The 27714-nt window shown below is 41.8% G+C and overlaps 1 protein-coding gene across 8 annotated transcripts in view; it reads right to left on the bottom strand.

Moving 5' to 3' along the window:
* Positions 1-27714, bottom strand: part of SNTG1 (syntrophin gamma 1) — a 468099-nt gene that overhangs the window by 116340 nt on the left and 324045 nt on the right. For all 8 annotated transcript variants that reach the window (XM_061598525.1, XM_061598581.1, XM_061598554.1 and 5 more), the window contains 2 exons: positions 18942-19072; positions 13343-13472 (listed from right to left, as the gene is read on the bottom strand). In XM_061598525.1, the coding sequence (XP_061454509.1) occupies positions 13343-13472; positions 18942-19072 (261 nt within the window). The remainder of the gene's footprint in view (positions 1-13342; positions 13473-18941; positions 19073-27714) is intronic.

The following is a 27714-nucleotide window of genomic DNA, read 5'->3' as shown; positions in this document are numbered from 1 at the left end:
AGCCTCCGTATCAGATGTAATTGATACCAAGCTGCCTGGCTCATTGCTGTCACCTGAGCCTCCATGGACAGCTGGGAGTCAAGAATGACCACTAGGCTGCGGACCTGGTCCTTCAGGGGCAATCTTACCCCATTTAGGACCAGGTCGATGTTTCCCAACCTTCTCCTGTCACCCACAAGCAACACCTCGGTCTTATCGGGGTTAAGCCTCAGTCTGTTCTCGCCCATCCATCCACTTACGGACTCCAGGCACTTGGACATGGTTTCCACAGCCAACTCTGGTGAGGCCTTAAAGGAGAGATAGAGCTGAGTGTCATCGGCATATTGATGACATCGCAGCCCAAAACTCCTGATGATAGTTCCCAGCGGCTTCACATAGATGTTGAATAGCATGGGGGAGAGGATAGAACCCTGTGGCACTCCACAATTAAGAGGCCAAGGGTCTGAAACCTCATCCCCCACTGCCACTCGTTGATACCTACCTGAGAGATAGGAACAGAACCACTGTAAGACAGTGCCCCCTATTCCCAATCCCTCTAGGCGATTTAACAGGATACCGTGGTCAACGGTATCAAAAGCCGCTGAGAGATCGAGGAGGATGAGGAAGGTATATTCTCCCCTATCCAACGCCCTCCTCATATCATCCACCAGAGCGACCAAGGCTGTTTCAGTTCCATGACCAGTCCTGAAGCCCGATTGGAATGGATCCAAATAATCCGCTTCATCCAAGTGTGTCTGTAGCTGTTTGGCCACTACTCGCTCTATCACCTTGCCCAAGAATGGTAAATTAGAAACTGGACGAAAGTTATTCAACTCTTGGGGATCCAAGGAGGACTTTTTTAAGATGGGCTTTATCACTGCCTCCTTGAAGGCTGATGGCATTGCACCCTCTTTCAAGGATGCATTTACCACTGCCTTGATCCTTTCACCCAGTTTCTCTTTACAGCTCATGATTTATTTATGTATTTATTTTGTTGCATTTATATACCGCCCATAGCAAGTAGCTCTCAGGGCGGTAAACAGCATAAGATAAAATACATACATCGTAATAATAAAATCACAAAACATATATGACATAAAGGAAAAAAAACAAAAAAAAACAAAATACAATTAAACAAAATATAAGAAGATAGAAGGATTAGTATACAAGATTAAAAAGCTAAAAAGATTAGAATGATTAAAATGCCTGGGAGCATAAGAAGGTCTTTACCTGGCGCCGAAAAGATAATAATGTAGGCGCCAGGCGTACCTCTTCGGGGAGGCTATTCCACAACTCGGGGGCCACCACAGAAAAGGCCCTAGATCTAGTAACCACCCTCCGGGCTTCACAATGAGTTGGTACCCGGAGGAGGGCCTTAGATGACGAACGAAGTGAGCGGGTAGGTTCATAGTGGGAGAGGCGTTCCACCAGGTATTGCAGTCCCACGCCATGTAAGGCTTTATAGGTCATAACCAACACCTTGAATCTCACCCGGAAGCAAATAGGTAGCCAGTGCAGGCGAGCCAGGACAGGAGTTATGTGCGAAGACCGACTGGTCCTCGTCAATAGTCTAGCTGACGCATTCTACACTAGCTGATGAGCCATGAGGGGCAAGGATCAAGCAAACAGGTGGTTGGCTTCACAGTAGAGAGCACCTTGTCCACTTCCTCAGCGAGGAGAGGCTGAAACCGATCCCATCGGACCGGAATGCAACTGGCCGACTCTGGCACACTTCCTGTATCCACGGCGTGCAGAATCATGCTCTTCAGGCGTTCGATTTTATCGGCAAAATGTTTAATAAATATGTCACAGGAAGCTTTAGAGTGCTCCATAGGTTCCTGAGCAACTGGACCGATCAGGCTTTGGACCACTTGGAACAGCCTCCTGGGACAACATTCTGCCGATGCAATAGAGGCAGCAAAGAATTCCCTCTTTGTTGCCTTTGTTGCCACCTGGTAGGCCGCTATTGCTGCTCTAACCAGTGTCCAATCGTCTTCGGTGTGAGATTTCCGCCACCGGCGCTCTAGTCGTCTCACCTCCTGTCTCAGACCCCGCAACCGTGGTGTATACCAGGGTGCTGTCTGAGTTCTGTTCAGGGGGAGAGGATGTTTCGGAGCCACCCGGTCTATTGCCCTGGAGATCTTCCTATTCCACTCCAACACCAGGGTCTCAACCGGATGACCTTCAGTCAGCTCCAAATCCCCCAGTGCATTCAGGAATCCATTAGATTCCATCAGGTGCCTGGGGCGGACCATCCTAATAGGTCCTTGAACCCTGCGGAGGGTGTGCGGCATTACGAGGTCTATGTTCACCAGATAGTGATCTGACCATGACATGGGTATAGAATTTACAGTCCCTAATTCCAGAGCACTCCTTTCCCCTCCAGAGGTAAACACAACAATAGCATGACCGGCTACATGGGTTGGCCCTGTATTACCAAGGTGCAGTTCCCAAGAAGTCATGGTTTCAATGAAATCCCGAGGGGCTCCCGTGAGAACGGCCTCAGCATGTACGTTGAAATCCCCCAAAACCAATAGGTTGGGGGAGAGCACCTGCACAGCCGAGACATCTCAAGCACCTCAGTCAGGGAGTCTGCTGTGCAGCGGGGTGGGCGGTACACAAGAAGAATCCCTAAACTTCCCTTTGGGCCCAACCTCCAGTACATGCAATCAACAAACTTGGTCTCATGGAGGGGGGGTCTGGCCATGCTGGCTGGGGCTGATGGGAATTGTAGTTCAAAAAAGTAACTTTCCAAGCTCTGGGACAAGGACTCTGAAGCAGTAGAAGGGCATGCAGGGCCAGCCTCAGAAGCACTTCCACCAGACAATCCTGTAGCTGCCTGCCCAGACTGAGGATGCAGTATTGCTATACTTACACTCAAAGGACTCCATTGCAGAGGTCCCAGTGAGACCAGAATCTTCTCTGCTCTGTCAGAGCAGAAGACTGATACAGTGGGCTGGGACCCTTTCACTGAAAAGGCACCTTTTGATGAGGGCAAGGCTAGCAATAGAGATGCAGCAGCATTTGCTGCTATACAAGGCTCAACCTGGTTTGTCTGTTGCTGAAGCAACATCAGACAGACGCTCTCTTATAGCCCTGCTTCATCTTCAGCTTGCACCAGGCCTTGCATGAGAACAGTGCTCACCTCACAACAGTAGAATGTAGTACTAAGACTCAATCTGCCTTCTCTGGATAAGGCCAAAGGCATTTAACCAGCCTAAGTAAAAAGCACTCCTGGCCACCAATCACCTGATGCGACATAGCATAAATGTAAGTTCTTGATTCAGTGCTCCTCCATGAAATTCTTAACACCAGAATTCATACTTGTGTCACACTTCAGTGGCACACCTAGCTACTGTTGCTGTTTAAGTCTGCCTGGAAGGAAGTTGCAGGCTGGGATAATTCAAGGGTTGAGGTAGCTAGAGTGGCTACCATCAAGAATCTTCCTAAGGTTTGAGCACAGCAATAGTAATCAGCAAGGGAAATAAATCTTGCTGTTCTGGGGCAAGACATATAGGCCTATCTATCATCTCCTGTCGGACTGGTAGAGGTCTGCCTATGGTGAAACATACTAGCCATTGAATGAGGACAACTGAGGTGCTGCCAAGATGGCTGGAGTGGTCATCTTAAAGATCTCAGATTCCTGGGAATTGAGTGTTAGTACTGAGGATCAACTGGGATGCTTATTTTCAGAGCCCTGAAAATAGGGAACAAAGTCGATAGGTTCCTCTCCCCACTCTGGATGGACTTGCTAATACACCCACTGGGATGAATGGAATGCCATACTAGGGGAAGCTGCCCCTGTGCTTTGATGCTGAGTTGTATCATGGATTTTATTGCACTAGGATGAAGCTATAAAGAGAAACCAAAGCACGTTTCTAATTTTATTATCCTATTAACTAGATCTCAGACTCAAACAAAATAAAATCAATAGCATTATTATGGTCATTTCTCAACAACATCCTCCTCAATTTAAGATAGTTATCTGTTGAATTTAGCTAATGTGATGAATTCGCCAGTTAATAACCAGTAATAAAAATACTGTCATAATGATCTATATTATTTGTCCTTCAAGTACATTAAAAAAAAATTAGTAATCACAAAAGGAAAGAAGCATCTGGATGGCACAAGTTAACTATTTCACAAAAGGATAAGGGTCATGACTATTTCAACTGGAAAGAAGCAAATAAAGGAATGATAAAAATCAATTGTATGTGGAAGGCTATACTTGGCAAAATATAAGTTCTGTTTCTAAAGAACACATTCCAGGTCCTGGCATGGCAATAAAACAATCAAACATATTTCTACTTTGAAATTCCCAAAGATGGGTTAACAATCTTTTTCACTTTTCAGAAAACTACACAGAAAACTACTCTTTCTATTCTGCAATAGATTAAATGATGAATTAAATTAGCACTGTAAATTTGTATTTAATTAAATAGATTAATCCCAGTATGTGCATGTGGAGGGAAATGTCTATGTCTCTTAAAAGCTTGAAAGAGTATTGCTTGACATAAGACACAATGCTTTAATTTACTGATTTTATGTTAATCTTTTCCTTTTAGTTTAACATGGCTGCTATTAAAGTGCCCCTGAAAATATCATATTACTATTTTTGCCCAACAATAAAGTGAGGAAACCTTTATTTATCAGGCCATGTAGCAAATGCAGGTGAGAAATGCCTAGTTTCTTTCCATGGCAGCTACAAAGCCCTTTTGTTTCTCACTGAGGGTCAGTGACTACCTACCCTTACATTGTTGACAAACTGAATTACTATCTGATGTTCTTATCACAAAAGAACATGCAGTGGAGTGGCTGACAGTCCCCAAACTGTTCCTGAAAAGACAGCCTGGAACTAGGGCAGGAGAAGATATCTTAAACATTTATTGTAATCATCATAAGGTGTGTCTGGCACCTTTGCTATACAGTTTTCAGTGAAAGCTAAAGACACAACTCTTTACTTCTGGTCCTTGGCTCCTGAGACGTTTGTTTTCAGAACCCACCCTATTCTTGTGATTGAAATGTGTTTTAGTTCTTTTTAATATTGTATTTTAGATTTTGTAACCCGCCCTGGGACCTATTGGTGAAGGGCAGGTTATTATTATTATTATTATTATTATTATATTATTATTATTATTATTATTATTTCACTTCTAATGTTTTCTACACAAGTCAACATAATAAGCATGGCAATGATTTCCTAAAATAAACTACTAACTGCTTCTGAGGATTAGCACACATGGGCAATATGTCTTCCCCGAAGTAGACAATCTAAGTACATTGGATAGTATCCAACTGGTGCCCCTAGGATGCAATTTTCCAATATTTGACCTCCCTTTGCAGGACCCTGGTCCTCCCATATCTACTCTGGAAGGTCAGGAGATTACTAGAGCAGATTTTAGGGTATAATAAAAATTGTCTCCATCCTCATTTAGCTGACAGATGACTTTCATCAGCAGGACAACAATTGGATACCACCTTTTTTTCTTGGACTATCAGATCAACTGTAACTATTGCTTGAAACTTGGCTGAAATATCTAACATAGAATGAAGAAGATAGTCCTCTTCTTTCATACACAATAATGCCACTGGCTTACAAATAGTTCACTTTCCTTAAGCACATTGCTTCAAGATGCAAAGCAATTCTGTCTTGAGAAATGTTTAATTAAAAATAATAATACTCAGCAAAACTACTCTTATCTCCTCCAAAGATATTTTGCACGGAAAATCCTGGGATGAATTGTTCAGAGCTGCATGAATGACAACAGTTAACATCAAATTACATTAATTGAATTGTAATGGCTGTGGGGCCAATAAGTTCCATTGATAAATTTGCTCTTTCACAAAAGGAAACAATAAAAAATGGGAATATACTAAAATAATAGGTGGTGCTTTAAACCCCTCTACCACTGCAGGAATACATTAAAAATAGAATTGTAACACTCTCAAAAGTCCCACAGCATAAATTACACCGCAGCTCCGTCTGCTGCAACATCTGTCATCATTATATGTTTCCACTGTGATGAGAGTTCAACTGCAATTTTCATGAAGAACTTGCTGCATGTTAACAATGCAAGCAGCTTGAATAGTTTCATAGATGATCTACCAGACAGATCAAATGCACATCTATTTACATTTTATTTTATGAAACTGCTTTTCCTCTCACTTCTAGGAGAGCAAATGTTTTTCCTGTTGATATTTTTTTCAGATTTGAATGCTTAATTTGATAGGCATTTCAGGTTTCTTCAATGCACTCACAAGTCATTTCCTTTGGGGTTAGACTATGAGCCTAATCAGAGCATGGTATAATGACAAGGATACCCAACTCCTCCTCCAATGCAGCCACATTTATTTACATTTATTTTATTTAACAGAATTTGTATACCGCTTAATTGTAAAAGTGTCTAAGCGGGTTATATAAAATATACATTAAGATTATCTTTTAAGAGTCAGAAGTTAAAAATGAGGAGCAAGGTCACTCTCCCCTTGCCTTGCTCTCAGTAAAGGTTATCCATCAGGGTGACCATGGCCAAGCCTGAACCCAGATTGGAATGGGTCTAGATAATTTGGGGAAATAATAAACCTAGGAAATAAATCCTGGATCTCCTTATGTTCTGTGTAGTTTGGCCCATAAACATTTTTTTATGGAAGTAAATCTCACTGAATTCAATTGCACTTGCTTTTTAAAAATGTGTTTAGAATGTCAGTCTAAATAAGGATTAAAAAATAAGCAAATGTCTGTACATTTTAACAATACTTAAATGGCCACAGAATTTAGCGTTACTGTGGCACATGATTGTCCTTTGAAAGTATATTTTGAAAGAGCTTGAACCGTTCGCTTGACAAATGACAATTCTTGAAAATTCTTTTAGAAGGAATCCTAATGCCAGACAAAACGTAGGCACTAAGGGTATGTACAGCCAGGCTCCTTTAGGGATGAGATACACTGGCCAGGGCTGGTTTGAAAGCATTCTGTCAACTTAACAGGCCAATATCAATTTCAGTTTGTTCTTTGTCTGCTAGCTATTGCTTCTACCAATCATTTTTTCCTCTCAAAAAATATTTATATTAGTATTTTGAAAGGAAATATCAATATATTGAAAGGAAATATCACTTAATGAAAGGAAATATTGACAAAATTATCATTCATAATATCAATATTTTAGAAGCTTTAAAAAAAACATTTTAGAAAGTAGCTGCGGAAAATTGCTTCATTAAAATCTGATCTTCAACAATACAGAATAAGCAGACTAATGGAAAATTCTGTACCAGATCCTAATTGGAAGGAATTTTAGCACATCCCTACTCTCCTTATACACACATTTCATATGGAAGAAAGGAGCCGCAGACCTGGACAAGATTCCCAGTCAATATTCTGACTATATTGCCTGCTTTCATGAATGTGCATCAGTATTAGAGAGAGCAAGAGAGCGAGAGAGAGAGAGCTGTTTTAACTAGCTTGGATTAACTGGGAATTTAACCAGATCTTTTTTTAAACAAATACTTGACCTGAGAGTTTGAACTACTTCAAGCTGTTAAGGCCCATTTTCTTTCGATTAAATCCAGTGTTACTTGAGACTGAGCTAAATGGATAATTGTGTTAATTATTAAACAACTGTGAAACATTAGAGTTCCCTCTATGACTTGACCTTAACTGGGTCAAGCTTATAGATGCAGCAGCACAGGCACTGATTTGCACTGTTCCAATTAATGGAATCGAGTTGGTTGGTTCTTTCCTGTTTGCAAGGTTATGGATTTAAATTGTGAGCAACTCCAAGAGTACATGGGATATGGGGTTACTTCCTTATTAACGTTCACTTCTCATTGGTGCTTGTTCACACCAGACCATATGCCAGTCAATATAGTAGATAGAATGCAACTTAAATTAATCTGAAGAAACAGAATCGCCACCTCCTCTCCACCAAATCATGCAATTTTCTTCATGTGGCCCAGTTTAATAGATCAATGAGAAGCAGTTGGCACAGGCACACTCATGTCATCTTCAGTGATTGTTATGGTGCCTGCAATGGGGTCCCAGCATTGATTAAAAGACCCCTTGTGGGTGCTCACACTGGCACTGGGACCCCAAGATATCCTATAATTGGCTGTGGTCTTGAAATGGTATGCAAAAACAGAATTTTAGTGAGTAGAGAAGCAACACCCTTCGGAGACAAATGGCAAGTCACTCTTATTTTTGGTTCTCCTTACTTGCCACCCTAAGGTTCCTGTGACTATTGCCATTCCAGTCTCTCCTCCCAATTGAAAAGCAGTTTCAAGCTACCCATTTCCCTTTGCTTCTTGCACAGGGCTTCAGTTTTTCAGGCTACATGAAGCACAAGCAGCAGACATCTCTGGAATTAACCTTTGAACAGGAGCTTCTGAAGCCATTTAGCTGAACAGCATAGGAGAAACAAAGTAAATTCCATCTGGCTCATCATATTGTTTTTTGGCCATCTTTGTACTGCAAGGATCAAAGACCTACCAACTTAGAGCAGCATTAACTGGTGCCAGAATCTCTTGCTGTGACTTTGCAGCAAGCTACCAGTATTCTCTGAGACAAGCTAAGTGGTAATTTATAGAGCTTAACCTCAGATCAACTGGTCTATAAGGCTTCCAAGCAACACTTTTCATACCTGCTGAGGCTCTGCTTATCCTGATTTGTGTTCTCTGTGCTTCACAATGGCAATGGAGAATCCATCTTTGCATGTCAGTGAGCTTATATTTATTTCTGAGATACAGATAAATCAACACAATTGGTAAGAGCAAATACGAATGCAATTCAAATACAGATAAAAATATGCTGTACTTGAGCTTGTTTGAATGTTTGCAGAAATCACCACAACTGTTTTGGCATTCTGACACTGCATGTCAAGTGAGACTGCAATCACTGGTAACCCAAGGTAAATTATCTTGCTCTGAGGTGGTATGAAAGTTGTTAACCTCAACAGTTATGTATGCCAATGCCCATCTTGTTGCAGTGAGATGAATCACAGACATTTCTAATAACATTCTATTGTTGTTAAACATTATATACAATATATATATAATATATTGTAACTATGTGGCTATATATATATATATATATATATATATATAGTAACTATGTGGCTAAATGCCCTTTCTGTCTGTAAATGTCCCTGTACAACTGGATGATCCATTTCTGCTTTTGCTGTCGAATATCTAATGCTTACTGTCACCTAACGTTTAGAATAACATTATGATTAGATTACAGATCAATTCCCCATCAGAGCAAAAAAACATTAAGCAAGCTAAGGGACTTGGTCACAGAAAGGTAGGAGCATTTTCATTCTAGCAGGCCATTAACTATGAGCATTTAGCTTTATGACATTTCACAATAACTGCCATATTGGAACCACTAGCCACCCCTCTCTTATCACCCAGTTTTATGTGATACTGCATTAGCAATGGCACACAGGATCAACCACAAGTGTCCTAGCACTTAGGTGAAGGAATAATCCCCTTGTACAGGTACAATAATCCAACTTTAGCATCACTTCGTTTCACTTTTAGCTTTGTAATGCAAGAGCTCTTACAGTATTGTGGAAAGCAAGGTTGAGGCTGTAGAATATGAAGAACATAAGAAAATCCCTGCTATATCAGATCAAACGCCCATCTAATCCAGCACTCTGTTCCCACAGTGTCCAAACAGATATCCTTGGGAAGCTCAAGAGCAGGACATCAGCACAACTGCACTGCTGTTCCCCAGCAGCTGGTATTAAGAGGTATACTGCCTCTAACAGTGGAGGTAGAAAGTAGCCATCATGATGACTAATAGCCATTGATAGCCTTATTCTCCATGAATTTGTCTAATTGCCTTTCAAAGCCGTCCAAAGTAGTTGCCATCATGGCATCTTGTGGTAGCAAATTTCAGAGTTTACTTATGCACCGTGTGGAAAAAGTGCTTCCTTTTGTCTGTCCTGAAACTCCTACAATTCAAGCTTCATTGGATGACCCCAACTTCTCATATTACAAGGTGAAAAAATCTTCTCACCTGTCCACTTTGTCCACACAATGTATAGTCTCTATCATGTCCCTCTTCCCATCCTTGCCTTTTTTCAAACCTAAAAAGCTACAAATGGTTGGAACCTTTCATTTAATTCATTCAGTTGCATTTTTACTATCCTTTTCAGCACTTTTTCCAGATCTACAATATTCTGCATGAGGGATGGGGTTTGCTGTCTAGTACCAATCCACTTGTATTCCGATAGTCCGTTGTTCAATCCCAATCCACCTTTGTTTGTTTCCGCTTCCTTTGGCACTTGCTGATTCGATCTACTGTTTGTTTGGTTTTCTTGGTTGTGAAAAAAATTGCATAATTTTTAACATAAATGCTTATGTAAATGATCGCTGTGTTCCACATGGTTAATTTTTTTCCTATTTCTCATACCTACACATTGTTACGTATGCATTAACTTAGAGGAAATTATGAAGATAATTCTGTAAAATTGGGGGGGAAATCTAGAAAAAAATATCTGTGCCATTTATAGCTACTGCAAAAAATCCATGCTGATTACAGCTGCAGCTGGCCACAAGAACTCAGTGCCGGTCTGAAAAGATAGCAGGCAGTCGAATTCAGTCAGAATCCAGTACTAAGTCCTATTTAGTGGATATTCTCTCCCATCCCTATCCTGCACTGACGAAAACTGTCACAAATTTATATAAAGTCATGATGATATTGGCAGTTTGATTTATGATTCATTTCCTAACAATCCCCAACATGGAATCTGCCTTAGTCATAGCAACAATACATTAGCTCACTCTTTTTATTGAGCTATCACCCCACAACCTCAAGATCCTTCTCCTGTTTAGTCACTGCCACCTCATACCCCATCAGCATATATGTGAAGTTGGCTATTTTGCCCTGTTGTGCATCTGTTTACCCTTGCTTGCAGATCACTGCACTGTATGCCATACAATAGCCCTCATGGTGCATTGCAGAGTACAGCACAAAACTACACCAGGTATGGCTGATTGTAAGAGAGGGAATGGGACATGTAGCACAAGTTACTGAAGTGCATAACCCAGTATCTCTAACCATACTGCAAGTCATTCCATGTATTGTTGCAGCATAGGCCAAGTCATACAACTAGAGTGATGGCCATTTCACTTTTTTACAGGTTGGGCTATGGAGTGCTTAGGCTGTTTTATATGAATTTGCTGTATATATTATGATTTTGTAAAAACATGCCATGTAACAACAGTATGTTAACCATCATTATTTCTGCTGTTATAATTACAGTGTTAATTAGAGGCAACTGCAATTTGGCTAACAATGTTGGAAGCAACTGTAAGAAAGTCACTACTCAAAATACCAAAAATACTCTTGGGCACAAGCTAAAATTAGTGATAGAAAATAGTTTAGAGTAAGCATAAAGGTAAGCAATAGTCCCATTTGTCAAGGTTGTAGTGAGACTGACAGCCTTACACAGTGACAGCACTATCTCGATGAATAAATAGTGATGGAATTGGTGTTTATGGCATGAAACATTACAGATGGGAGAAAGATTCCAGCCTGTCATGTTTCTATAACACACTGAATTTGCAGTATTGCCACCAGATGAAATGGTTCTCTAACTGGATATAAATCTCCATGACTTACAGAAGTCTTCAGTGTGTTCTCTGCATTAGAAACAAAATTAATTTTAGATGCATATGGAGGATATTGCAGATTTATAGAACTCAATATGGTACCAAAACTAAAGTTGGACAATATTTAAAAGAAATTTATCTCATGAGTTAAGAGAGAGAGAGATGGTGCTGGTGGGAACAGACAAAGAACTATATCAGTCAGGAACCCCAGCTGCCAAAATACAAAACAAAACAAAACAAAACAAAAAAGATTATATCCACATACGAAACTGCAGCATATAAATACTTCACAGAATTTGCCCAGTCTCTATGGCAGAAGGCAAGAAGGAAGCAGGTTGGGTGAAGAAAGGCCCCAGAGATTGGGGTAAGGTAGGAAGTTGAAGGAAGAATTGTAGCCATGTGAGAGTGGGTAAACATTCTGAAGAATGCTTTTGTTTTTTGAATATCTTCTAGAGTCAGGTTGCAATCCTCTATATTGGGGTGGGGAACTCAATCCAGAACTGCCCACATTCTATGGCCATTTTTTCCAGGTAGGCAACACCACCCTTCTGTCAATCACCTGATGTCAGGTGATCACACAGCAGTGGAAGAATCCAGAATACACTTAAAGTGCTGATTCTTCCTTTCCAGCCCTGTGTTTTATTAAAGCAGGAACTGTAAGCCATGACTACAAAAGCAGAATCTCATGCCACTTTCCCTGCCAAAAGTTGGGCTTGCATTCAATGCTGACCGCCTGAATTAGAATAAGCTGCACTATGGAACTACAATTGGGAGCTCTCCTGAGTCCAGCTGATCCTAGTGGGACTTGAATTCAGTGCTGAATCTAAATTTAGTGCTGAAAGCAAGCACACATGCATCAAGGATTGGATGCACTTAAACCAACCCTGGCTTGTACTTAGCACCAAATTTAAAAGGCACCAGATGCAAGTCCCACTTGCAGAGGAACAACTGGAATCACACTGTGATAATCCCAGCTGTCTCTTTGCAGCTGTGGCTATACCTGTCCCACACCTGATGTCATATGACATAAGGAGTAGGTCAGGTGGACAAGACTTGAGGAAAACAACCTCTTCTTGGGTCAAACTGGGAACCCTGATAGGCCCAATTAGGCCTACAGGCTGGAAGTACCCCATCCATGCTCCACACTCTTACCAAGGAATAAGTCCCATCAAAGTCAGTGGGTGTTACTTCTGAGCAGACATGTCCAGGATTGCTCTTAGTCCCGTTCTAAACTGTTCTCCAGTACTGGAGGTGGTATGCCTCCAGTTGCTGGGAATCACAAGTGGAGAGAGTCCTGCTTGTAGACTTCCCATAAGGCATCTAGTTGGTCACAGCCAGAAGATAATGCAGATCTGGGTTCTGATGTGCTTGTGGTGAAGAAATCTGGTAATCCAAATTGTGAAACTTTGTGCATCATATCAGAGATTATGTTGACTACTGGCACGTTATTCTAAGCCTGTATCTCTTGGAAGCACTACATCTGCTATACTTTTATTTCCAGTTCTGTGAGTAGGTATCATGAAAAAGAAACTAATACTGATAGCCATGAAACTGAAGCCATGAGGAAAAAATAATTCCACTCTCAAGAAGCTTTCAAAAAATCTGAGTTGATGACAGACTTGAGTTGACTTCTCTGGGGAAGCGTCAAACATAGTTTATGCACAGATAATTCTGTATGTAACCCCTGTTTTTATGACAGTTGGGATCAAATGTAACTGGGAATTCTGATGAACTAACTCAGAGGCATACTTACATTGTGCTTTGTGAGGTTGGAAATATTTGTTGCTATTGCTTGTAGCCAGTCAATGCAGTCTTCAGCAGAAAGACACTGAATTATTCCACTGCAAATGCCGTCCACAGCTATTACTTGAAATGCATTTTGCCTATAGACGCATCATAACAGATCAGGTTAGGAGACAAGTGCATCTACTCCAACATTACCATCTTAATAATATTTGTTCAAAGGCTTCCAGATCACTCCTTCCCCATCTGTCCTTCTCCCATAATAAGAGCAAGCCATTGTACTCTTACTGCTTCTATATTATGAGTCATTCTCTTCTATATTTAGCTTTTGTATATGGCACATCGCCAGATAAGTCTTGACAAAACCTGCAGAAAGCTTGAAAATGTAATAGTCTGGCAGACTGTAGGAGCCACAATTTGTAGTTAGTGGCACATAGTACTTTTCAGCAGTTTTTGTATATTTGGACCATGCTGATTCTGGATCCCATTCATTATTGTCAACCTTGGGGAATTTCTTTCTTTCAATATGGCACCCATGTAATCCACCAAAACATGAAGAGACATTGTTTATTTTGTACAAGAGCTAGGATGACAATTTCTGTGTTTAAGTGTAAGTTTTCAGAAGCAAAGAATTCATTTCTGGAACCTTCTAATATATGGAATTGCTCATTAGACAAAAATGAAATATAGCTGGTAAGGAATATATTTGTAATTTGTTATATTTTAATAGTATTTTATATAAACTGCCATGGAAACATAATTGAAGGGTGATATAAAAACCTAATAAATGAATAAATGTAAACATTATGCTTGAATGAGGAAATTGGCCATGTAGTAATGTAACATAAGGGCCATAAACTTGGGTTGTGGTGGTGAGGGAATGGCAGCTCAAGAGCAGCAGTTTAAGACACCATACCATGCTCCTCCAGGAACTACATGATCCAAACACCTATTTTGACTGCACAATTGAATCAAATAATGCCCTATAATTGTATGAATGCACTGTAAGTTGTCCAATGTATTAGTAGCAGTAGTAAATAATTATTTTGTAGCACGAGTGCCCCCCCAGTCCTCCCCAAACACCTAAAGAATAAGCAAGTATTTTCTATTTTAAAATAGGCAAGGATGAACATAGAGATTTGGAGAGTATAAATTCCACATTGTGGGGATGTAATCCTCTCCTTATATGAAATGGCTAGGCAATAAAGATGTGTTAGCAGACAAATCACGCCTTGCCTGAACAGAGCTCTGAGGCCTTTGAACTATCCCTAAGTAAGAAGCTTTAAAAATGCAATTCTCTTGCCTACGTAGGGTAGTTTTTGATTCACAAGTGCTGTCAAAAGCTTATCATCTGGACAAACTGCCCTTGGATTGTACTGAGACTGCAAGTAGCAGGCTGTATGACTGAATGTTCCCCAAAATACACTAGAATGTACACAAAGTACACTAGTATGTCAGGGAGAAGGCTAGGGTAGAAGTGTTAAATGGGAGAGCCTGCAATCAAGAGACTCTTCCCCTCTCAGACCCTGCAGTTTGAAGCAGTAGCAGCCAGTATAGTGGGGCTGTGCCACTTGCTTGCTGCACACCGGGACGAAGAGGAGAAGGGAGAGGTGGTGGTGAGGTGGGCAAAGTGCAAATGTTCTGGTAGAGCCAATCCAGTGCTCCTGCTGGCAGACACAGAGGGAGGTCAGGTGAGCAGCACAGCCCCACCATGCCATCTGGTACTACTGGTTTGAAGTAAAAATGTCCAAGGCAGTTTAACAATGGGAAAAAATACTTATCTACACTAGGCCATAAAGGAGAGCAGGGCCCACTTACAAGGACATTATGGATGGGATCCATTGACTGGTGCCGCTTCAAAAGCATTCCATTGACCAAACAGGCAATATTATTTCAAGTTCATTCTTTGTCCCCTATCTGGTGCTTTTTCTGGTCCGATTTTCCTCCCCCCAAATATTGATATCAATATTTTCTTTCAAATTATCAATATTTTGAAAGGAAATATTGAGAAACAAAATAAAATATCAATATTTTGAGAAGAAAATGTCAAGATTTGAAAGAATATTTTCCAAGCGGGAGGAAGCAAACCAAGTCTCACCCATGTTAAAGACTCTAGACTTGCAGAGGAAGAAGTGAGGGTAGAGGGGCACTGAAAGCTGCTATTGTCCTTTCTTTTGCAAAAGAAGGAGGAGGCAGCAGTGGAGCTGTTTTCCTGTCCTTTATCAATATTTGCTTTCAAATTATCAATATTCTGAAAGAAGATGTTGATAATTTGAAAGACAATATTGATAAAGGAACGGAAAGAAGCATCTCCTCTACTGTGATTGAGGCTGGTCAGTTTTTTACATTAGCAAGCAGAGACTGGCTGTTTTCCTTTCCACCCCCACCTCCTCCTCTGCAAGCCCAGAGTACTTAACATGGGTGAGACTTGGCTTGCTTCCTCCAGCTTGGAGCTTGGATTATTCAAGAGGGGGTAGCGCGTGCGCACACGCACGCATGCACGCACACACACACACACACAGATACTGCTGTGGAGAGAGTAAAATACATAAAAAGAACAATATATTTGAGGGAATAATTGAGGAGGGAAATCCGTTGTCCGCTGCTGAAATTCGTAGCAAAAAGGATTGCTCCGCAAAGATGGAGCATATGCTGACCATTGAAAAATCTGGCACTAAATCTGAATTAAGCTAAATTCTTGCCCATCCCTAATGGGCATATGCAGAGTTCCAATTTTCCATCTGCCCTAACTGTCTATATCATTGGTTGAAAAGCTTAGGAATGCTGAAGGAATGTCATCTTTGTGAATTCTGATGAAGACTGACCTGATCTTCACTTTCTTAACTAGAGCACAGTTTGGAACTTAGTTAATACTTATCCAATAGCTTTCACATTTCCCAAATGTTCCAATACAGGAACATTTTAAGTGCTCAGCTTAAAAAATTAGTTTCAAAATGCATTTAAAATGCATATTTTGCAGAAAAATGTATTCAAATACAGATTTTTATGTGGATAAAAAATAACACAGAGACTAATGTGGAAATGAGAAGGAACATACTTACAGGTGAACACATGCAAAAGTGACATACACTGGAATTAGACTGATTTGTTCATCCCTTTAAAATTCCATTAAAAGAGGAATGTTACTAGATCACCAGTAAGTCATATTTCTAACTACAGAGTCTACACCTAAGTAGAACTTACAGGTTAATGTAAGAAATTGCATTCAATAAAAAAAATCTAAAAATAAAATTTTGTACTTTTTCTATAATTAAAAAATAATATGTCTTTGTAATAAAATAGATCATTTTGTTGTCGTCCCCAGCCCATATCCAATGCTATAAATGTACAAAATAATTCCATACTGGCAGACTCTAATAAATTATAGATTTCTTGATTCAAAGATGATCTACTTCCATAACTAAGTAGATGAAGGTTTGAAGAACGCAGAATTGATTCACATAACTTTAATGATTTTCACATTGCACTTTTCCAACATTTGGACATAAAGTAAACACAATGAACTTATGTGATGTATCTATCAATATAAAGGGAGGACATCCAAGCATTCTGTATCAGTGCTGTTCTGTACAGCTATATTATTTGCCCTAATGCATTGTGGAATGATTTACTGCCTCCAAATTGCAGATAATTATGATGCCTATAAAAACCTTTGGATGCTGAAGCACTAAGGGCCCAATTTCTTCAGCTAATAGTCTTTTTGGCACCCATTCTCAAGGAAGTTCACAGGTCTGAGTGGCTTAAGCATCACAAGAGCATGACAATATTTCATGGTCTAAAATAATCTCTGAGTTTGAACTGGAAATTGTGGAACAAATCTTTCTTTCACGCTGAATTTATGGCTGACAGTAGGCACAGAAACTGTAGAAACTGTAGTAACTGTTCATTCAAAATCAGTCTGCTATCCATAGCATTTGGATCACACTGAAGACAGACAAATCATGACACAGTTCATGTGAATTTGTTTTTTAAATTATCACAACACACAGAATATATGCTTTGGTCCAGGTGGGTCCAGTGGGCCCATTAGTTAACAATCCTTCTACTTCTCCCTTAGCATGGTACTATGGTCTAGAACAGCCTTTCCCAACCAGTGTGCCTCCAGATGTTGTTGGACCACAACTCCCATCAGCCAGCATTGCCAATGGTCGGAAAAGATGGGAGTTGTGGTCCAACAACATCTGGAGGCACACTGGTTGGGAAAGGCTGGTCTAGAATGAAGACCACATAGAATGTTCCTTGGTAACTGCAGGTTGAAAGAGAGGTCACCATACTGATTTCTGATTTCCCTGTCCATTAGTAGCCTATACATAAGTATATACATGCCTACAGATTTGGCCCATCCTACCCTACTTCCCTTCCTCCAATCAGAGTCAACTAAAAGTATTTTCCACCCTATCCACTCAGATCAGAGCAGAAGCAGCCAGTGGGGAGGGGTGGCACCACACACCTGGCCTCCTAGCAGCTCCCGACACTGCCACTTACCAGGAGGGAATGGGGTGAGGTGGCAAGGAGAATCATGCTGTATAGGCACACTGGAGGGAGCACTGGATCAGCTTCACATGTCTGACTGCACCAACCTCCTTGCTACCTTGCCCCACCACATCCCGGTAAGTGGGCAATGCCGCTGCAGGAGGCCAGGTGCAAGGAGACACCAACTGCTCTTGGATCAGAGTACAGTTAAACACTTGATACTTTGTCATGGAGTATCTAGCACTTTCTTAATCTGATGAGAAAAAGATCATGGCTAACTGAAACTAGGCCTTTTAACTGATACACGAGCTTCTTTAAGCAAGGAGATTTAGATGTGGAGCTCTTTCAAGCATGCTTTATAAGGTTTGTGCAGTCATGTGAGATGTCTGTTCCCTGTCATGTATCATGCTGAAATCTCTCAGTCATATTTTTTGCCTCAACCGCTACTTGAGAAAGTGCTACATTTTCCAGCTAAAAGTAATGAACATGCTCTACCTGAGTACCAACAGACGTTTTAATTTACTTGACTTAGATTTTATCCACCTAAGTCACACTCAGAGCAGACTCGCTTATATTAATGGACACGACTCACTTAAGCCTATTAATTGCAATCAGGCTATTTAGAGTATGACTTAGTCAGAGACAACCCATAGGCGATGTCACACTGCTTAATATGGCTGAGGGGTTTTATTTGTAAAAAAAATTGAGAATCAGTGTAGTGTAGTGGTTAGAGTGTTGGACTACGACCTGGGAGACCAGGGTTTGAATCCCCACATAGCCATGAAGCTCACTGGGTGACCTTGGGCCAGTCACTGTCTCTCAGCCGCAGAGGAAGGCAATGTAAACCACCTCTGAATACTGCTTACCATGAAAACCCTATTCATAGAGTCGCCATAAGTCGGAATCGACTTGAAGGCAGTCCATTTTCATTTTCAGCACGAAAATGTGTTTTGCAGTCCCAGCAACCATAACATATATATCTTCCTCATTGGCAAAAAATGTCTATAGTAATGGTAAGAAATGATGAAGTGGGATGGAACCACTTATCCTGTCCAGACCCTTCAAAAATGGGCATACTCTAGTATACAGAGAACATATTTCTTATATCTACTTACCTGCACATATCTGATCCTGGGAGATACTGGGAAAACCGGGAGTGAAGGAGTGGGATTAATCGGAGATCACACCACCTCTTCTCCCACCTAAGCCCTGGAGACGTAGGCCATGAAGAACATGAAAGTGTATCCTGAAAAAGATTTCAAATCACCTTTGCTGTGTTGGCTTTAACACCAATGGTCTCAATAAACAGATGCCCCATCTCTTTCAATGTTTTTTCTCCATTTAAACCGAACAGAATTTTCTCTCTACTAAAATGCTACTTTCTCTAGCTCTGCATCTATGTTTAGGATTCTAAACCTGCTTTCCATTATATTCCCCCTGCTCCCCAATATGAACTAAGTAGGAACGACTTCCTAATAATATCTCCAAGCAGGATGGTAAACAAATGTTGTCATTCCTATAAAAAAACACTCTTCCTAAAAAAAATATATAGCATTGGTATTGCAAGAAAATAAATTCTTCAAAAATAATAGTACAGTAAAATTGTATGGCCATACAGAGCCATACAGATCTATCCAATTTGTTTAGCATGTGATGTCATTCCTTATGTTGTAATACAAGCCTCTCATTGCATTGACAAAACTGATTCAAGCTCTCATTATCGTGGCAGAATAGATTCAGTAGTGCAATATATATGTGCATGCATGATAGAAATACATTGCATTTCCACAAGGGAGCCTTTATTTGACCCACATATAAATGAACGGAATTTCATTTCATTTATATGAAAGTCACTAAAAGAATGCAAGTTGGTGTTGGAGCTAATCTGATCCCTACCCATGGTTATCTCAAAGAACGGAGCAGAGATGCAATTAAGAACTAAGTCAGCCCTTGTTCATATGGCCTCACCATTAGGTTTGTCCATCTCACCTATATCCCAGTTGCAGACTGTTGACAATCTTCCAGTGAATTCAGTGGAAGCCAATGAGAGATGACTCACTTACCAACTGATAGTCCCACCCTTTCTTCTGCATATGCCCACCCTGAATTCTGTTTCTTTCTGTAATGCTTCAGTATAGCCCTGTAGCCGGCTTTCCTTGTTAGATGGGGCAGCCACATTTCTCGGTGGGGCATTTATTGTTTTTGGGGGTACCAGTTAATCTCCCCTCCCCACACTCACTGGTGGAGAAGATGTGAGGGCCACACCAGGGGACAGGAAAGGCACTGATCTCCCTCCTCACTCCTCCTTCATGCAGAGAGTGTGTTAACTTACATAATGGGCTACATAAACGTCAAGTTAACAGAAAATGTAGTATGAACACCTGGAATTAAATGACTGGCATATTTTTTGTTTCATAAGAAAAAAAGATGCTAAAGATACAGTGAACAAGGAGAACCAAAATGTGCAAAGCAAACAAAATAGTGTATGCTACAACTAAGAAATTAAAAACTAGTGAGGAGCTTGTTTTATACCCATTTTAATCTTGTAAAATCACAACGGGGGGAAAAACAGGTCTAGAAACAGGGTAAGACCACATTACAATGCAACCATAGTCTAGCATTTAGAGAGAGTGGTGATGAGAACAATTTGCATAACTTTCTTGTTGAAATAAATGAGACTAAGGCTGCAATCCAATACATGTCTACCCCTACGCATGGGGTAACTGAGGCGGCGGCTCTCCCTGACAGGCCGAAGCAGAGGAAGAGGAGACTGCAGTGGTATGCTCAGTGTCGGACTTGTAATTTCCTCCTGTCATGCCGTTGCTGCCACCATCTCCTCTTCCTCCGCTTTTGCCTGTCAAGGAGCCCTAACCCTCTGATGCCATCTCTGCCTCAGTTGCACTGCCCATAGGCGGAGGAGGAGGAGGAGGAGGAGGAGAATGGCCCTTTCATTGCACTCACAGGCACGGGAGAGAGTAGAGGAAGTTTGTCTCCACAATGCTGCTGTCCTCCTTCTCCTCCTCTCCCTATGGGCAGGGCAACTGAGGCAGCAGTAGTAGAGGCACAGGTTCCCCGACAGGCCGATGCACAGGAACAGGAGGTAGTGGTGGGATGAAAGGGGGATGCTGTAGTTTCAACACTGAGCCCTCCACTGGTAAGCGGGAGGGTCTGGAGCCAGCCCTGTTTTTCAGGTTCACTTAAATAATTATAGGGTGATTATGATCTTGAAAAATTCACCTTCAGTCAGGGAAGGTCTTGAGTGAGCAGACTTTTTAGGGACTCATCTAGGTGAGACTTTTATTGTGCACTCTCCCTGCGCTATTCACTGCATTTTTCAGAGAGTCTTATTCTTAAATTGCTCCTGTTCTTAAAACAAGCAGTCATTCTTTAAATGAAGGCTGTCATAGTCTGTTATGTCACAAACTAAAAAGACAAAAAGACAGCATGCCAAAATCTTGGGCTTTCAAACATGCTATAATAATAATAATAATAATAATAATGTTGGAATTGGCTACTTACAAGATGCTCGTCATTATTATGAGTGAGATGTATAAGGCAGGAAGGATATTATTTTGTAAAGATATCTGGGAAGGGGACAATTAATCTCTGTACCTTCTATACACAGAGATAAACATATATACCACATTCTGAAGGATGTTGGTAAGCGAAGCCATCAAGTATAAGAGGGAGAGGGCAGGTTCCTCCAGAGTCCCAAGTCTGCTTCAGGGTTTAGAGGACACCTGGTGGGGCTGTTATGTCTATAAGAAGTCTCAGCCTCTGCTCATCATCAGGAACTTAAGTTTCAAATAATATTGTTTAGCCACCTTGTTCAATTAATTCTTATTCACTAATAGGCAAAAAACCTTGCAGTTTAAGAATGTGCCTATAGCCAACAGATATTTCTATCAAACTTTAAACAACAGGAAAACTGGGCAGCTATAGTGAATGCAACAGGGGAGCACGAGACCTGACCTCTTCTCTGAGATATTGTACTGCTCTACAAATTTGTCAAAATGCAAACAAAATTTGGGTTGGTCTTTCACAGTCCAATCCACTTGCTGTGTAGCTTGGAAGAATTTGGTAACATGTGCCTCTGAGCATATGGTGAGTGGTGGCAACACCTGCCATCTCGAAAGATGAAGAATTACATTTTTGTATGTTTGTTGGTGGTGGTCTTACTTTGCTTCTTTCCTGTGTTACTAATGTTTCTACAGAGAATCTAAACTAGACAATTTTATTTCCCTCATTATTCATCCTAGAAATCTGTGTCAAATTTATTTTTATTTATTTCAAAGCCTCGTTATTGGTCAATATCATATGATGGTGAAGACAGCCTTTTGTGTTTCAAATTGGATCCATTGTTGAATCTGAAACTGCAGTCTGATGTAAAATCAGACTGATTACAATATGTTGCTACTTCAACAATGACTCTAGCTGTTGGAAAAAAGAGGTTGCATGTTTTCAGCCTCCTATGTTTCAACTACTTCACTTACGGCAAGGTGGGCACGGTCAATCAAAAACAAAGAGCACACCTAGAATTTTGCTAGAATACATTTCACCTCCCACTGTTTTATCTTGTGCAAATTGAGACCCTCCTGAGGTCAACTGGAGACTATTCTGCAGAAGTCAGTGCCATTATTCCACAATTATATTTGGAGTTTTTTTAGTGTAAATTTTACAAAGTGTTGCTGTACTTAACATATTCACAGAAATAGAAACAAAAGAAAATGATTTCCTATAGGAAACTTCACTAAAATTGCAAAGTAAATCAGACATAGTTAAAGTGACCATCTGTACTATATCAACTGTCTTAATAATTTTGCTTCCTCCCTGCTAAAACAAGATCAGCACAGCATATGTCTTGTTTCTATTATTTTGGCTGATTGCAGGTGTTGCCATCACTCACCGTATGCTCAGAGGCATGTTACCAAATTCTTCCAAGCTACACAGGAAGTGGATTGGACTGTGAAAAACCAACCCAAATTGTCTTTGCATTTTGACAAATTTGTAGGGCAGTACAATATCTCAGAAAAGAGGTCAGGCCTCCTGCTCCCCTGGTGCATTCACTATAGCTGCCCAATTTCCCTGCTTTTTAAAGTTTGACAGAAATATCTGTGGCCTATAGGTACGTTCTTAAACCGCAAGGTTTTTTTGTCTATTAGTGAATTTCCCTGCTATTTAATCTGGGAGATAAGAAAGGGGATCCTGTGCAAGTTTGCTGAGAATGGATTGATCATTTGCATGCTTATTGAGTTCAGTGGGATTTACTCCCCTGCAATCATGCTTAGGATAGGTGAAACTGACCACAGGGGATGGGGAGGGAAGGAGGAGGATGACGGAGGGGAGAAAAAGCAGAGGGGAGGACTGGGATGGGAGCAGGCAGGAGGGGGAGGGCAGGAGAAGGACAGGTTTGATCATTTGCACGTTTATTGAATTCAGTGCGATTTACTGCCGTGCAATCATGCTTGGGATAGGTAAAACTGACAGGGGAGAGGGAGGGAAGGCTGGAGTGGGCAGGGGAGGAGGAAGAAGGAAGGGGGGAGGAGGAAGGGAGAGGACAGGGGAAGGAGGGGGAAAGCAGGTCTGATCATTTGCATGCTTATTGAGTTCAATGGGATTTACTCTTGTGAAGTCATGGTTAGGATAGGGAAAATTAACCATGGGGGAGGAGGAGGGGGAGGGGGAGGGGGAGGGGGAAGGAGCGTATTGGAGGTTGGCAAAGGAAGGGGGAGGGGAGGGCAGGTCTGATCATTTGCATGCTTATAGAGTTTAATGGTATTTACTTCCATGCAATCATGCTTAATATAGGTAGAACTGACCATGGGGAAGAGGAAGGGGATGGGGAAGGGGATGGGGAGGAGGGGATGGGAAGGGGATGGGGAGGAGGGGATTGGAAGGGGATAGGGAGGGAAGGGCAAAGGAAGGGGGAGAGAAGGGGCAAGAGGGAGGGGATAGGAGGGTGGGTGGGTTTGATCTATTGCGTACTTTTTGAGTTCAGTGGGATTTATTTCTGTGCAATCATGTTTGAAAATGGAAATGGACTGCCTTCAAGTCGACTGCACTTATGGCGGCCCTATGAATAGGGTTTTCATGGCAAATGGTATTCAGAGGTGGTTTTAACATTGCCTTCCTCTGAGGCTGAGAGGCAGTGACTGGCCCAAGGTCACCCAGTCAGCTTCATGGCTGTGTGGGGATTCAAACCTTGGTTTTCCAGGTCGTAGTCCAACACTGACCCGGGGGAGGGGCGGGGAGGGGAGGGGGAAGGAAGGATATTGGGTGGGTAGCCACTGGGCAGAGGGGGAAACCCTTTTCTTTCCAAAAGGAAAACATTGTGAACTGTATCATTGCTTTTCAGCGTTTTGCCCACCTTTTTATTCTACACCAGGCACATGTAGCCTCCCACACAAACTTAAACCAAAGCTGTCCCTGGCCACATCCACACCAGGCCTTTATTTCACTTTGGACAGTCATGGCTTCTCTCAAAGTATCCTGGGAAGTGTAGTAAGTGAAGGGTGCTGAGAGTTGCTAGGAGATGCCCTGTTCCCCTCACAGACCTTCATTTAGAGTGGGTGACTGTTAACGCACTCTGGCCACTGGAGTTCTGTCAGGGGAATAGGAGTCTCCCCTCAGCACCCTTCACAAACTACACTTCCCAGGATTCTCTGAGGGAAGCCATGACTGTCTCAAGTGAAATCAAAGTCTGGTGTGGGTGTGGCCCCGATTAGGCAAGCCCAGCAGCTGTGAGTCTGGCTTTTAGAACACTGACAGTTCGTTCTTACTGATCATGCCCGACGTTGTCATAGAGTTCCAGCTAAAATTTCTTAAATTACCGTATATTCCGGCGTATAAGACGACTCGCCGTATAAGACTACCCCTGCTTATGACATGCAGGTACTTAGCAGGAAAACTGTCATTTATAAACATAAGGCTGTTTGTCATCAAACATGTAAACATAAAACAGCGCAAGTGGATTAAACTTTTCCTAATTCACTCTAAAGCTGAAAGGAAGGAAATTCCCTAACGGCTCTCAGGGAGACCGCGGCTGCGGCTCCTTTCATTTTTTCCCCCAGTAAATTGCCTACGGCTTTCAGGGAGGCTGCGGCTGCGGCTCCTTTTGTTCTCTGGCGGCTGACGCAGCTCTAATCAGGAGCTTGCGATCGCGGCTTCCTGGCCCGCTCCGCGGCATTTTTTCCTGACTTCTTCGGCTTACTTACATAAGGAGCCTGTACATACGGCTTCCTTTTGCCTCCTGAAGCTCAGTAACGTTACGGGAGACCGCGGCTGCGGCTCTCTCACCCCTACATAAGAAGCCTGTGCATACGGCTTCCTTTGTCTCCTGAAGCTCAGTGACGTTACGGGAGACCGCGGCTGCGGTTCTCCCCCCCTCAGCAAGCCACCTAGAATTAACTGAGAGCTTGCGGCTGCTGCTCTCAGTATTGCTGCCACTTTACCTTTTTCACGGCAGCTCCAGAGCCTGCAGCTGCGGCTCTGTGTCAGAGCCCCTATCTGGGGGGGTTGCTCCGCCTCCCCCAGCTCGTCTGCGGCATCTTAAGCCTACCGCAACTGCCTTTAGAGCCCGCAGCTGCGGCTCATTCTTTCCCTCGTTTGCTGAGCCCAATCGTGCTCTCGCAGCCCAGTGGCCCCAGAGTTTTGGTTTGAGACTGTTTTGTGCTTGCTGGTGCGTTCCTATGACCGCCATTGCTTCTTTATCACCCCAAGCTTCTCTGATTGGCCAATTTTCCCGCCGTTTTTTCGGCCGCCATTTTACCCGGCGTATAAGACGACCTCCAACTTTTGAGAAGATTTTCTTGGGTTAAAAAGTCATCTTATACGCCGGAATATACGGTAATTAGAAATCAGCCAGGCATTTTTTTAACTTTTAAAGTGCAGAAGATGAAGGTCAGAGTATGGGGCAAGGTCAGTAACAGGATTACAGGTACTCTGTGAACATGGCTGATATTTAAAGAATTTCAACAGATTATAAGAACTCTCAGAGAAAAAAGTCCAAAAGGGCTCTGGGGTTTTTTTCTCTCTTTTTAGACTTTGAACTCTCTATTCTCTCTGACTGTTTTGTGTATCGCCATGAAAATTGAGAGGGTTGTTAAGCAAGCGTTTCTGAGTTCAGGACTATAGGTTTTGTAATGTTTTGCTTTTATATGAGCTTATGGGAAGCATCAGAATGGCATGGGGGTATTTTCAATTTAACATTGCGGAATGTGAAAAATCCACACTGGCTAAACTATACAGCCACTCTCATGGCTGTATAATACAGACCCAAAGTTTACTTTCTCTCTTATTCTCCCTCCTCCACAGAGCGGTGGAGTTCCATCACTTACAATCTCTGCCTAACTTCTCTCCCCCCACCAAATCCAGAATACTCATCTCTTTTGTTTAGCTTGCCTCCCGTGGGGTGGAAAAGGCTTCAGCATTGTTTGTCTGAGTCTTTTATCTATTAATGACAGTGGTGGCAACTCTCCTTTTCCCATCCCATCCTCACACCCAACAATTTCCAGACTGGCTGTGTACCCTTGGTCATGATGAGGCCAGAGAGCACTGAAGCCCAGAGTCACCTGTCGACAGCTCCATACAGGGTGCAATTAGGGACATCCTTGTGGTGAGTGTTATATCTGTACCCAGTTCTATTGACCTCAGCCACTAAGAATCAAGCTTGCTTCTAATTTCATTGTCATATCCTAGAATCTATGATCCTCTCCTCTTCACACATGAATATAAGGCCCCTTTACTGTTGTTGGCAATGGAAGTAAAAAGCACTTCATTCATGCAGCAAAGCTCTGTCTCACATCACTGTGGGAATAACTAGCATGTACAGGAGTGTGTCCTCCTTTTTTTATCCATAAGCTGCTTTAAATGGCTTCATATATTCATTTCTTTTAATGCAACAATGGCAGAAGGGATAGCTTTGTGAAAAGAACAACAAACACCCCAGTCCACCAAAATATCCTGATATTTGAAACATTTTCTTTCCAATATTTTGAGGTCACACAAACATGAAGGGGGAGGGAAATTTTATAAGGATTGTGCTGAAAAGCTATCAGTGAAACATTTCTAGCCGCCACAGAAGCAAGAAGTGTCAAAATGTTCTTGAGTGAATCTGCCCAGTCAGTTCTGGAGGCAGGATGTGACAGAATAATGCTGCAACATTTCAGGTGTTTATTGGAGCCTCTGGGCCTGTCAGCACCTATGATGTATTGCTAAGTGATGTTCAGGAAAAGAAAGCATGAAGAAAAGCCTCTTCCATGAGATTGGCTGCTGATACCATTTTTACAACACAGAAACTTAGTTTTGTTTCCAGATTGTTTGACAGCATGAAGAAATCAATCTTGAAGGACCTTGTTCAGGTCTGGATGTAGTAGTAAAACTAAACTGTGCATGAAAAAAATCATAATTAAAATTTATTGTGGGTCCACTAATGTAATTTGAATTCAAATCCAGAGGAGTGATGGATAAGCACCCCTCCAGCTCACATTCAATTTCGATTCTGAGGAAGAAAAGACATGCAAATAAATATTGGATGCCCAGAATTGGCCCTTGCATGTTTCCAGTGATGAGAACACATTGGTTCCTGTGCCTCTCACCCAATTGGATCAAACCTCTCACCCATCAATATTCAACTTTGCATAGCTTACTGTAGGAGAGTGACTGCAGAGAGGATCCCATCCAGACTGGGGTGAGGCACAGGCTAAATTCAAAGACCCATGTGCAGTGAGTCAGACATTCAGATAGCTTTGGGAGTTGTAATTCCCAACAGGTCCAGATGTTTCAGATACATTGCACAGTGTTGTGGTCAGTTTTTGCTTAACCAACCACTACCACTGAGTCACCTGAGTGAGCAGTGACAGTGGGGAAAACCCAGTTAATGACAGGAGG

This window comes from Rhineura floridana, chromosome 1 (genome assembly GCF_030035675.1).
Source record: "Rhineura floridana isolate rRhiFlo1 chromosome 1, rRhiFlo1.hap2, whole genome shotgun sequence".
Lineage (NCBI taxonomy): Eukaryota > Metazoa > Chordata > Lepidosauria > Squamata > Rhineuridae > Rhineura > Rhineura floridana.
This window is presented reverse-complemented; position numbering and strand designations above follow the sequence as displayed.